Below are 13,974 nucleotides of genomic sequence, written 5' to 3' on the forward strand. Positions count from 1 at the left end.
TAAACGTGTGAGGGAATTCAAGGAAACTTCCCTTGCTCTCTCCCAAAACCAATGCCTATAGGCAGAAGAAGAAGTAGTGCAATACTCTGTGGAGTACTGTAAAAAGAATAATAAGATATCTATTTTGAGGAGCTGGAACAACTTGCATTCAAATATTAGCCAGGATTGCATGTTTTCTAGTACCTGCGCTGCTCTGGCTCAGACATTAAGCAGGAACACATTCTGACTCAGCTACAGTTTCAAATGATGATTTAGCTCTCATCTGCACTAAGACCAGATGCTTTCTCACTACCCATTGATTCTAAAATAGTCATAAATATTATTCTACACATTAGTAGATAAAGAAAAATAAATAAATGTCAACTAAATTAAATTAAGTTTGGAGACTCCAGATCAAGCACTTTTACCAATGAGTGGCCCTAGAGCATACATCATCCTGTATTTCAAAATATGTTTTCAGCCATTGACAACATAATGCTACTTCAGATGCTACTTCAGACCCAGAGAATATAAAGTTATTATTAAGTAAAGTCTATACTGTTGACAGCTGACTGGCAAAAATCCAACAACATCAAACTATAATCATACATAAATTAGACCACACCTGAGTATTCCAAAGGCATTTTTACACTGTAAAAAGCAACCTCTTACCTTCGGTGTGTACAGCAGAAACATAGGTCCAGTTATAGCGTTTGACAATGTCCACCATCGCCTTTGCTTGCTGTGCGTCAGAGGGCACCACTCTCATAAAATACTTGAACAGAGTTTTGTCACTTAGGTCCATGCTAGTGGCAGAATAAGCAATCTGAGGTATATTGAAAAGCTGCAGCAAGTTCTGGACCTGGATAGCAACGGAGCTGGAGCCAGGCCCAATAACACCAACAATGGGTTTCTTGGAGCGGAAAGACGATGATGATCCATCCACACATCGCACCATCCCTTCCTCTTCTTCCGAAGAAATTAGAGAGTCCCTTATAAACTCAATGCTCTGCTCCAGAGCCACAGCAGAATGCCAGCAGGAGTCCCTTATTTCACATCCTAGTGTTATATTTGGCAATAGTGTGGGGTCCAAATTAATTCTGTCAAGGGTATGTAGCATTGCCTCCACTCTCTGAATACCATACTGCTCTCTTACTTCTCCACATTTCCTCTCATGAACTTTGTCAACAGTTGGTTGGTGATGGACAGAGAATAGAGCTCCAATGATAATATCACCAGGCATGTGTGCAACCACTCTTCTCTCATTTGCCTGTGCCGAAACCAAAAGCCCAAAGTTCCCACAGACATCTTCCTTCAACAGCAGAATTGCAAGGAACAGCAAAAGGACCATTTTAGGAAATTTTAGGCTGGTAGAGACAACATGATGGAAAAAAGTTGGAGAGCTGGTGAAAAGCAGTTATCAAATCTTCTGGATAGAAGGAGCACTATGCTGATTGTTAACCAGGAGTTGGCATCTGTTCTCTAAGGAGCCACCATCATCTCCAAGTGGACAGCTATGCAGAGCTGCACATGGGGTCATAATCCTCATACCCTTCAAAAATTAATAAATAAGAGAAAGATCTTTAAAATTATTTTTAAAGTCAGCAATATATATAATCATATATTAAGATACAATATCTTATAATCTTTTCTACAATTGCACGTATTTCTACAGCCATCAATGCCTGTAATACAATGTCTGCTGCATATGCTTGCTTTCATCATTTTCAAGCTGCAAAATTTTACCTCACTTGAACATTTCACAGTCTTAGGCTCATACTTCTGCTGGTTTAAGTCAGCATATTTCTTTTTGACAATTATGTTTAAAATTCTTTGGGGAAATGTTTTCAAATGCACGAAACACTGGCAAGTATTTAGTTCTACAGAGGAAAGGTGTGCTGCTATTTCTAATAGGTGTCTTCAAAAACAACTCCCTTTAATTTCAGACACTTTCTATATCTTTAATACGCATATGCCACACTAATGTACCCTGGACTGCACTCTATTATCCATTCCAGCACTAGGAAACTGCTGTTGACACACAAAGCTGCTATTCTGAGGAATGCATAATGCATAAATTTCTTTTCATTTTGCAAGATCCAACACGAAATAAGCTGTCTTTTAAACAAGATTAAGAGAACTGGTTTTGTTATTAATATTTATATTTGTTTTAAGCTAAGAAACAATAATTCTAAAACAGCAAAGCAATGAAATTATTTTCACCTTTTTACATCCTTACTTCAAAAATCATCAAAAAGCAATTTGAAAAATCCTTATACTGTACACAACCCTACAGACTCCACTGGTATAAAGAAGTCAACACAAAGACTGTACAGATGCACTAATCCCCAAAATATTTGATCAGCTACATTCACCTATAAACCGAAATGCAATCTGCACTTCTCTTCACTGTTGTTGAAGGATAAATAAAGAAATAAATCAGCAAACACGCCACATCTTGGGCTGTGGTTAACCTGTGGAACTAGAAAATATATTTGAAAATGTTCAGCACCTGGCAATGGATTTGCAGCAGAAGGTTTCCAGTTTTAAATATAGTGCTTAAACAGTTGTTTGCCAGGTCTTGATCCCTGAGCACATTAAATACCATCTCACCTGCCAGTGAATACATTGGTAGTACAGAAAAGTAAGTGCACTTTTAAGTCTATGATGCTGAGCTACGTAGGGAACCAATATGCCCAATTTCATTTTTAACAAAACAACTGCAAAATTCTGGGGAAGACCCCAGTCTCAGTTTTACTGACATAAATCTTTTAATGCAATAAATAAAATTAAAAATTTCATACATTTCAGACACCACCAATCACTTCTAATCCATTAACAATGACTCTAACAGTGCCTACATATTGTAAAGTGAAAGAAACCATCGCCGTAGAAAATCTACCTCTGTTTCTTTGAGTTGAAAATCTCACAGGATTTTAATCTTGAATTTACTCCTCACAGCTAGTTCATTCAGTACAGTGTCCCAGTGAAACTCTTCCTGATTCTGAAGATGAGACACAAATATAAAAGCATTCTTCTGCTTGATGCTAGGCTTTCTCTAGTATTTTACCTAAATGTAGAAATTGTAAATTATTTTCACAGAGGAGTGAGTTTGAGTGAGTATTCCCAAATAAAATGCAAATCCTTAAAAAGAGGAAACATTTAATATACTATTTAAATGTTAATTGCAATATTAATTTCATGTAATATTAATTTTAGTAATATAAAGTGTTAATAATAAAATAAGGTTCAGACAACTGTAAAACACTTCAAGAAGGTTTGGGTTTTTTTATTCTGTGAAGAGTTGGCTTATCAATACTGCAGCCCTTTGCCACTAAGGAATAACAGTAGTTCAGTTCAGGTTAATTAGTCCCTAATTACAGACTATCACTATTGCTTATGTCTTGCAATTATTTATTCCATCATTCTGAAGTTGGTACCATATAATTTGAAACAGTCAAAAGGATGAACTACAGGAGATATCCTTGTACAAGATCAGAGCTCTTAAATTCCTATACTTTAATTAATTGAATGTGTTATGACTTTTAAAAAAATTAATTATTTATAAACTTACTAACATTTGAACAGAAATATTACTCTGTTACTTAACACCATGGATGCTTTTTTTCCTGAATTTCTCAAATTAAGGCTACATATCCAGAACACAAGTATATATAGACAAGTGCCAACTCTGCTGCAGACTGTAACTGGATATACAATTAGATGCCTTTTTATAATCCACCTGCCTTTGAATCTGCAGATGTGCAAATAGAGAGAGTTCATGGTCTTGGGGTGAGCTTGTAGCACAAAAAAAATCCAATCCACCATTTTAGTTCTGCTACACATATTCACCAAATTTTTTAGTCTTTTGTCTATGGATTAAAAATTTCCATACGGGATATATGAGAAAGAGGGAAGGAAGGCCATTTTTCTCTCCTTCCTTCCAAAGAACAGCTGTTTGCTCTTCTCTGCTTATAGTTGTGTCTATCAGTATTTAAAATTACAGGGTAAAGAGTGAGACAAAGGTCTCCTTCATATTTCTGGTTCCACAATACTAGGATATGTGATAGTCGGGGGATTCCTATTTTTGAAAGCAATAAAATATTTTCCCTCTATGGCATGCAAGGGGGAAGAAGGGGCCAGATGCAGGCTGCAGTTGCTCCACAATTAATGAACTGTCTTCGCTGTATTAAAGCTAAGGTCAATTTACTTGGGACTTTAAATGTTCTTAATTACGCTGAGAACACTGTTTCTGTTTTTATAGTATTGGCCTTAGGATTCACACCCAAAGCACCTAAAGTCAATATTTTCACAATGTAATGAAACAACTTGGTATTTATATTGACAAATATTTCAACATACTTGTGTTGCATAATAGAGATCTGGTTCTCTGGTCTTTCACTCATAAACTTAAGAACAGAATGGTTGAGGTGGAAAGCCAGTTCAGAAAGTTATGTGGTCCATTCCCTCTGCTCACTAGAAGTTCAATTAAAACACATTTCTTAGCTTCATGTCCAGTCAGGTTCTTAATATCTTTTTCACATCCAATCAGGTTCTTAATATCTCTGAGGTTGGAGACACAACAATTTTTTGGCAACATGTTTAACCACAGTCACAGTAAAAAAGATTCTTTTTATGTATATTTAAACAGAATTTCTGGGGTTTTAATTTGTGTTTATTGCCTGTCATCCTTCTGATAGGCACAGAAGGCCATTCTGATAGGCCGTGCCATGAGAAGGTCTCCTGAGAATAATCAGGTAACAAATCCTGTTTCAGGCAAAATGGTTGAGCAGAGAGCTGGCAGACTAAGCACACTAATAATATTTCCAGGAGAAAATCTTCCTGAAGAGACGATGGCCAAGGGAACTATTCAATATACAATTTGACTGTGCTTCTCTCCCAAAAGAATCACATACAAGTCCCTCCACATTTTGATTACAATTTTTTTTACTACAGGCAGCTTATTATTACAAGCAGGATGAGTACTAAAACAAAATTAAGTAAAATTTCATAACCTTAAATATAACTCTTGTTTAATCTGCTAGAGATAATCCTAAAGGGAATTTGACATGCTATAGCCCTCAGATTGAGAACAGAGGTATCAGCATTTTTAGAGACAGTGAACTCCTGAGTGCATGCACAAAGTAATGGGAATTGTTTCCCAGTTAATAATTTATATGTTTTGTTTTCATTGATGGGCAACATGCACAGCACTTACAGTCACATTTATTTTTCACACTGTTCAATTTCTGCATCATCAATGGACTTATCCCAAACTGACAGAAACATAAGCCAAATGGTATCAGGTACTTAATTACTGGTGTGTCAAGGTTTCTTGCTTACTTCTGTTATGGATCTAACTGTAAAATTGTCTTGAAGTCACATGCCTTAACAACAGAGGACACTTTGGTCTCAGTCTTCTGGTACACTAACCTGAGGCTTGGAGTAACTGCAGAAGTAAGACAGAAAAATAACAGTGCCTATCTGTCCTTTGTTAAGTCTTGCCCTAGACAAAAGTTTACATACTACCCAGATGACTGAAGACACAGATCTGATGAAGCACTCAACATGTTCCTGTGACCTCTGTTCTCCCTGGCAATGTAAACTTCATGCCAGACTCTGTGAGAAGAAATTCTCAGCTGTTCCCTTAGGGCAGAGTTCCAGCTACTTCATGTTGAGGTTTAACCGAGTAGAAAATGAGCATCTGTAATATTCCATGAAACATCATGCAAATCTCTCATTATTAAAAATATATAACTCTTTCAAAAATATACCAATCTTAAATGGATGTCCATCTGTACTTGCAGTCTGTAGAGACCAAAAGAAACAAAAAGCACTCTAATATCTAAGGGCATTAATTAAACAACTTGATCAAAAATCATACTGTGAGCAGCATTTCAAAGAGCTGATTTTCCACTATATTTGTGGGTGAGAGTTTATACAAGGGATGCATCTGACTGTTGTTAAGGGCTTCTGCTCCCGCAGGTGTAAGTGTGTTCAAAGCTGCAGGGCGACCCCCTTTCCACCGGGGCTTACATTATTATAGCAGCGCCCACTAGCGAGCCCGCAGCGAGGCACCTGAGCTCTGCAACCTCAGCCCACTTGGCACCACGGCCTCTACCAGGCAAAACATCGACTCAGCTGAGGGAAACTGATTTATTTATTCTCATCTGTATCACTGGGAAGGGAAATTTAAAAGGGAGAAGTAACAATGCTTTCCTTTGGGTTTCTTGTTTGTTACACTTTCATAAGTTTACAGCAGGCTCGTTCATAGTTTCTGAATCTTCAGGTGGATTTAAATAATAAAAACAAAACATCGGATTACTTAATCAAAGAACAGTGCTGTAATAGAACTCATGGCCCAGTCCAGGAAAGCACTTAGGAGTATGTTCTGGGCTTCTCAAAACAAGAATACTATTGGTCAAATATCTGTAAAGACTTATCTAAAGTTTAAGGTTCTCCTTAAAGGATTTTTAGGATCAGAAAAATCACAAAAACTAACGTCCTTAAAATCCATTCACTAGTAGTGACAAAATTTACTTATATGTTATGTTTGTATAACTTTAAGCCACTGTGCCTGCTGATTAAATGCTTTTCAGGCATTTATTTACAATACCTACCACTCCCAACATACCACAATTAATTTAAATCCATCACAAATGAGATAATATGTGTTGGTATGGATCAAATCAGAATATCCCAAGGAATTAACCTATGTTTTGTCATCAGAGAAGACAAAATCACAGCAAGCAGCAACTGAATTACTGGTTCAGAGTCAGTCATGTCACTTCTCTCACAGTGAAGATCTTACAGTAGCAAAATATGGAACAACCTTAGAAACAGTTACATAAAGAGAGCAACCTTTCAGCTCATCTTGATTTGGACCAATGTTAGGAGAAAGTACACTGAGGATGCTAAGCTTTGCTGAGTTCTACTATGGCATTTCAAACTCCAAGCATTGCATTCAAACTATTCTGGCAATCCCAATGTTCTGGGTAGGCTCATTTTGCAGGAGGAGGTCCCCCCTACCCATTTGTCAGAGGTAATGCACTTTGGTTACACAAAACCTGACGCACTCAAATGGTCTTTATTGGAAAATCATAAAATATGAGCACTCTGTTCTGTTTTGAGATTTCTACTATGGTTTATTTTTTCTGTCCACAAAAAAAACAAAACAAACAAAAAGCCCAACATTGAGCAAATATTTTTCATTATATTATCAGTTCTGCAAATTCCAGTGGACATTAGATCGAGCTCTTTGACCAAAAAAAAAGAAAACAAAAAACAAAAAACAACAAAAAACCAACAAAAACAACAACAACAAAAAAAGCCCCCCCCAAAAAAACCCCAAAAAAACCCCCAGCTTTATACAAAAGGATAGACTACAAAGCAGTTTTCCATAATTCCACTTAGAAATATGAAAAAGCTAAGCAGCAAGGGAGAATTTTCACCCTTTGGTCAGAACATCCACTGGAAATGACAGACTGAAGTGCTTATCCCATTTCTTCATAGCTAATAACCAGAGAATGCTTTAATTATCAACAAGATCCTTAGCGGTCCCCGAAAGTTCTTCCCCATGTTATGTCCACACATGCTTTCAGGTTGATGAAACAATTTTGGCTTTAATATGTAGGTGCTTAACTTCCTAGGGAAACTTGCAATGATCTCTGTATTTTTGCCAAATGTACTACGTATTGCTACTGTTACCAAAACCCACTTATACCATGTGATGCAGGAACTTATAGCCCAGGTGTGTTTTCATCTCTAATCCTAGTCATTTTAGCAATTAATAAAACTGTATGGGATGGAGGAGGTGATAAAGAAAAGGCAATAGCAGTTTCAGAAAACCTTTTTCAGCAAGTTGCAACAAGAGTGGTTATGGTGGGATGCCAGTACTACCACTATGCCAGCAATGTCATAACTATGCAGGAAGATAAAATGACAGAAAAGCCATATAGGGACCCAAAAAATACTCTGTGAACATTTGAAATAATGATCAATGCTGTGATCATGTAACATAAATATTAAAATGTAGTCAAAGAATTTGAGAATTTGCAAAAGATTAGCATGCGCTAGAAATGTTTAGGAATATGGTAATTGAAAAAAACAAGTCATAGGAAATTTAAAGAGCCTGGCAGTTAACTCCTCTATACATCTTTCCCTTTCAGGATTTAGAATGGTGTATTTTTAAGATGATCCTCTGCCTCTTTCAAGACGATCCCCCACTTTTTCTTCAAGACTAGGAGAAAGAAACGTCCTGGCTCTCCCTGCACCCAGTCACCCCCTCCCCACCACCGGAAATTGCTTCTCAGCGAAGAGGTGGAAAGTGAGTGGGGCTGTCGGGGTGGCGGAGCCCCAGGGTGAGGGACAGGGCTGCCGGCGGGCGGCGGCAGGGGGAGGGCAGCGGGCAGCGAGGAGCGGACGCTGTCCCTGGTGCTGAGCACCGCCCGCCGCCGGCGTTTGCCACCAGGCAGGTCTGGGGAAGGGGGAAGACAAAAATAAAACAACCTAGAAATCAACCGGTGGTAAAAATTGCCGCGGTGACCACATTTGGCACTCAGGATCGCATTTTTACTAATAAATGCATGGATCTGGGTCTTAGAGAAAACTACTGAAGGAGGTTAACTCCCCATATAGCTACCTGCGCTGCCACAAGTAAGCGGCTGTGAACACAGACAGACATGCATGTGTGCATCCACATTGGCGCTTAGGTCTCTGTCTCCCTGCTCGGCAAGTGCCATCGCTTTCCCCCTCAACACATAATGAATCATTTTTTTGCACGTGGGGGGATTAGCTTTGATTATTAAATAAGTAACAGACGGGACTCGCGGAGCAGAGCCAAGTGATTTGTCCCAAGGTCACACAGAAAAGTCTATGGCTGAGCTATGCCTGGCTGTCTCTGGAAAACAAATACATTCCCGTTTCCATTATACCTTCCTAGCAAGACGAATCTCCACTTGTGAGCAGAGGGACTATATCACACACATCACCAAGCCCAGTTATGACAGTACCCCCAGTACCTGCAGCCCCACACCAATCATGCTCCTAGGTAGGGATCAGTGCTAGCTGCCCTCCAGCTCCCTGACCCCGTGATGCCCCTACAGCCCCTAGAGAGGTACCCCACCAGTTGGCTAGTTGGTGCCCCAGGAGTTGTGCTAGTCCTCCATCAACCAGGGCACAGAGCAAAAGCAAGAAGGGAAGGAGAGGGGGGGAAGAGTCCCTCCTTCATCCACAAGGTTTCTGTCCACAATCCAGGGCACATAAATACCCTCTCCCAACCCACAGCATTACCTTGTCAGTGGCAGCAAGCGCTTCTTCCCACAGTGGTGGCAAAATGGTCCTTTTGGTGGCAATAATTAAGACAGGTAGGGGTAGGCACCTCCTATTTTCAGCCACGGCAGAGACAGCACTCCTCACACAGACCTTCTGGAGCTGAATAATCCTCAAATGCCTCTGCAAAGATCACCAGCAGGTGAGCCCCACTCGGCTAGCATTGTCACTCCTCCAGCTATGGGCACATCCTATTTTCTTCTGATCACAGGCAAATGCTGAGGACCGAGTATCCTACCCCCACGAATGCATGCACACACACGCCATGCAACACGCTGTTCTCTCAGCATCGCCCAAATCTCATTTGCAAGAGGCGTGAACGGTGCCTGGATTTAAGGGAGGGGGAAGGCATGAGGAGGAGGAATAAACAAACAAACGATGGAACAACAGATGGGTCTTTGCTCTCTGCCACCACAGCCTTGGTCTTCCTAAATACTTGCTGCAGCCTGACCCACCTGCTTAAACACCTCCGCCCTTCCTCACATTTGCAATCTCTCTATGTTTATAGTGAGATAGCCCTGCGTTCTGTCCTGTGAGGAAATCTCTCCAGATGCTCTGAAGGTTGTAAAGTCCCCCTACAAAGTGACACCTCTCTCCGGCACTAAGCTCTGGCAAGTAAGAAAGCGGTAATCTGTTCAGAACAGCATCATCCAAAGGCAGGAAGAAAAAAAGAAAAAAAGCGCTGTTTAAAACGGAGTCGCGGGGAAGGGTTTACCCCTGCAGTACCGGCGACCTTTTGCGAACTGCCCCCCCAAAGTTCGCTGTCCACCCAGGTCGCGGTGCCGGGGTCCCGGGCACTCCGCTGCCGCACCGGGCTGGGGGGCCAGGGGGCTTTTTGTATGGGCGAGTACCGGGCTTCAGCGCAACTTTTTAGTGCCACCAAGTGGCACAGATCCCTCCAGGAAACCAAGCAGCATGCCAGCCTGGGCTCTGCCTGCTGCTCTCTGGCAAAGGGAGAGAGGGGGATGCAAGAGCAGCCACCAGCCCTCTACACAAAAATACACACACAGAGACGGAAATATCAAGCAAAAAGGAGGGAAGGAAGGACAGGTTGCCCTCTCCAGCACTCGGCCCTTCTCTCGCCTGCAGGGTGACAGCACCGGGCACGGCAAGATGAGGAGCGATGCCCCCGCCAAGGGCAAACCGAGCTGCCAGCCCCTCGGGCGGGTTGTGCCCCCTGCTTCTGCCCCCGCGGGCTGCCCCCCGCTCCTCCCCACGGCAGGTGTTACCTGCAGCCACCCTTTCCTGCCCGGATCTCCCCCTTCTGGCATCCCGGGCTCTCTGGACCCAGAGGCTCTGCAGTTCCCTGCCAGCCCTCTGCTTCCTCAGCCAGCATCCCTGGACCGTATCTGCAGACCTACGGACAGGCTTTTTATTTGCCTACATTCTGCCCACAAGCTCGGTACCCTCCGAGCCCTTCCGCTTCCCCGCCCTCCTTCAAATCCCACAGCAGCACTCTCGCCTGCTGACTACCTGCTGCCCGCAGAGCACATTTACCTTTCCTCGGTTAACCCTTCCCTTCGGAAGCCAGCCGAAGCTTTACCTTCTCCTCCGGTATCCTTGCATTCCCCCAAATCCTCTCCTCTCCCTCTCTCCCCCGTATCAAGGCTCAGCCCCGCACACCCGGCTCCTGCTTCCATTCACACCCAGCCATCCCGCACGGCGCCGCACCGCTCCGTCCCTCCGCCGGGGTGGGCACGGGGGCTGTGGCTAGGCGTGGGTGGGTGGGAAAGGTCCGAGGTACATGAGCCCTGACAAACTCAACACATCCCTGCAGCCCTGCTGCAACAACAAGGAGCACCAAGAAAACATCACAACGCAATGCCAGACAGAGATAATCCCGTAATTCAAAGCTATTCTTAGCAAATAAAACAAATAAATAAAGTAAAATGAATTATTAAATAAATAATAAAGCAAAATGGCATTTAAGTAAGAGCTGGTCTGGCATTTAAAAGGCTGCTGACCATTTAGCAGGCTGTATTTGCAGGGAAGGATTAGCTCGTGCATCCATTTTCAAGAATTAACAGCCTTTCTCTGCCACTGCTCCACAGCTTGACATTCCCTGCTGGTTCTCCCTTCTTTGGGTTGCTGCTTAAAATATTATCTCTTTTTATTTTTTTTAAAGCAGCTGCTGAATGACCCAAATCCCAGCCACTACATGATGTGGCTCCCCCAGTGCGACTGCATTGCCATGTCCAACCTGCACTATGTCCTGCTCACACCCCTGCCCCTCCGAGTTAACTTTGATAAAATTGCTAGAGCATAGAGTAAAAGTCTTACTATGACTCCATCTGTGCCCCTAATTCCCTGTGATCCCTTTATTGCTGTCTCTCTCCCACCAGATTACCAGCTTGACTGTTTCTTTCATCCCAGATTGTGAAGGATAGATATACCACATGTCCTTACCAGGTGTGGAGTATGGCCTCTTTCTCCTTTTCTCCTTCAAATCATCCTTCAGTCCCAGCCAGGGCCTGGCTGGGAGCCCATCAGCTGGAACCTGCTTCACACCCTTACCCAGCTCTCCTTGCTCCTTCAGTCACAGAAGGCCTGGAAAAGGCCAGACCTTAAACAGAGGGCACTGTGAGTGTGTGTGACTCTATCTCTTTATTTCCTCTATACAGTTCCAAGAGATTCTGTACTGGTGCATAAAGGAAACAAGGTGGGTTATTACATGACAGGGGACACCCCAGTAGTTGCCATTTCTGTCACTGCCCTGATGGACCGACAGGTAAGGAGCATCTTTCCTCTTCCTCCCTAGACACATGCTTCTCTCAGACACTTATCTTTCTCATTTTTCACCCTTCTCTCAGACTCTCTTCTTTCTCATTAACCGTGTGCTGTGAAATGGCTAGAAAGTCAGGAGCCTGGAGACAGAGAAGAAGAAGGGACATATATTTGTAGAAAAGCACAAAGAGACAGTAGGAGAGGAGAGTTGTGTCTGTGGAAAGGAATGGTGAGACCAAAAGCAAAGTGGTATGACTGTGCAGAGGAGACTGGAAGGAGTCAATATTGGATGAATTGAGGCAGAGGGGAAGTACCATTGCTTTGCTGGGCTGTCACAGCAGTTGTCTGCCTTCCCCTGGGACTGTGTGTGTGATGAGGGAGTCAGAAAGCAGGCACATCTCATTGGCAACAGAGACAGCCAGCTGGCTGGCAGGGAACAGGATGACCCCAGCAGGAGATGGAAAGCATCCCCACACAAGCAGGACACACAGATCTGTGTAGAAGCAGCCATAGGGGATGCAAAGCAGCTCCTACACACACATCCCCAAGGACTCCCTGTGAATCACAGCCCAGAGTCAGAGTTCATTGTGCCAGATGTTTGGAGCAGCTGGATCAAAGATTAAAGAAGGCAAGCAGAATGGATGGGGGTGGCCATGGCATTTGCATTCCTAATGCCTCTCGTTGACCCTTTAAACGGGGTCCCAATAAATACAGATATATAAAAGGTTCTTCTCCTTTGCTCTCTTTCTCCCCTTTCTCCCCTCCTCCCTTTCCATCATTCTCAACCATTTCACAGAACCCATAAAATTTGCTGCTGTCTTCTCTACTGATAGTAGGTTCAGTTTCCCCTGCTGTCAAATTTTCCCTCCTATTTTGATACTCTTTTTAAAGTTAACAAAAAGAAAGCTTCTACTTCCTGTTTGCAACAGCACCAGCAAAAGATAAATAAACTGGTACCTGAATAAGGAGACATAATGACTACAATTTACAAGCCCACTATTGGTAATACTCATTATTTCTGTGGCAGTAGCACCTATAAATACTAACACATTGGCAAAGCTGTGCATTTGCTGTATCTCTGCACTCTGAGGAACTTGTACATACAGAAAATTGCAGGGGGAAAAAGAGTATGAGTAAGTCTCTGGTATAATCAGTGTCTCTGTAGAGCGTCCTAACCACACTAACATTTTAAGACAGAAAACAAGGAGGCAAAGGGAATACTAATTTGCATTCTCCTTAGTTCCAGAATTAAAAAACCCAGTGGGACACAGGCAACACAATCAAAGTGTGGACAAGAAGGTGATGTTGCATTGACCAAATAAGCCAAGTGTCTGCTTTCTTGCAAAGTGATCTCTAAAACAAAGAAAAAAAAGGAAAAAAAAGAATATTAAATGTTTGTATGCATGTTTTATTTATATATATATATATACACATATATAAATATATACACATGGCAGTATTTGCTCCTTTTTAGATAAGATGGAATAACCCAACATGCTTATAGTTCAAGACACAGTTAAAATCAAGAAAATTACTCTCGCCTCCTGTAGCAAGCTTACTAATGGTAAGTCTGCTATGTAGGAGATAAAAAAGGTGCAAAGTATGCTATGCAACGCATATTAAAAGAAAATCTAGCCTGATAGAGTATAATAATACTTTTAGAATCCTTATCCTTAGTTCGTGTTGTTCTTCCGGCCTTGAGGAATGCAAGGGCCTGATTTTATATGCCTCTTTTGTGAAGATTTATATATAAGCTTCATATTCTCCTAAAATTTCTCCTAGTTTCAGCTACCATAGGGTAAAGTTTTTCTCAGTGGCAGTTGCATTGCTGTGTTTTGGATTCAGAATGAGATATTTTGAGGTTTTGCTAAGTCATGTTTATCCTAAGTCAAGGATATTTTTTTCTTTTCTCTTGCTCTGACACTGTATAGAAGAAACTGG

The 13,974-nt window shown here is 41.9% G+C and overlaps 1 protein-coding gene across 11 annotated transcripts in view; it reads right to left on the reverse strand.

Annotated features, from left to right (window-relative positions):
- The window catches only part of GRM5 (glutamate metabotropic receptor 5), a 241,465-nt gene extending 230,386 nt beyond the window's left edge, over positions 1–11,079 (reverse strand). For 3 of the 11 annotated variants that reach the window (XM_038158744.1, XM_038158818.1, XM_038158809.1), the window contains exons 1-2: positions 9,271–9,754; positions 652–1,531 (exon numbers count right to left, since the gene is read on the reverse strand). In XM_038158744.1, the coding sequence (XP_038014672.1) occupies positions 652–1,330 (679 nt within the window). In that variant the 5' untranslated portion in view covers positions 1,331–1,531; positions 9,271–9,754. The other 8 variants (XM_038158772.1, XM_038158735.1, XM_038158728.1 and 5 more) reach the window with 8 other exon arrangements.
- Between the last annotated feature and the right edge of the window lie 2,895 nt (positions 11,080–13,974).

Source organism: Motacilla alba, chromosome 1 (assembly GCF_015832195.1).
Source record: "Motacilla alba alba isolate MOTALB_02 chromosome 1, Motacilla_alba_V1.0_pri, whole genome shotgun sequence".
In the NCBI taxonomy this organism is placed as follows: domain Eukaryota; kingdom Metazoa; phylum Chordata; class Aves; order Passeriformes; family Motacillidae; genus Motacilla; species Motacilla alba.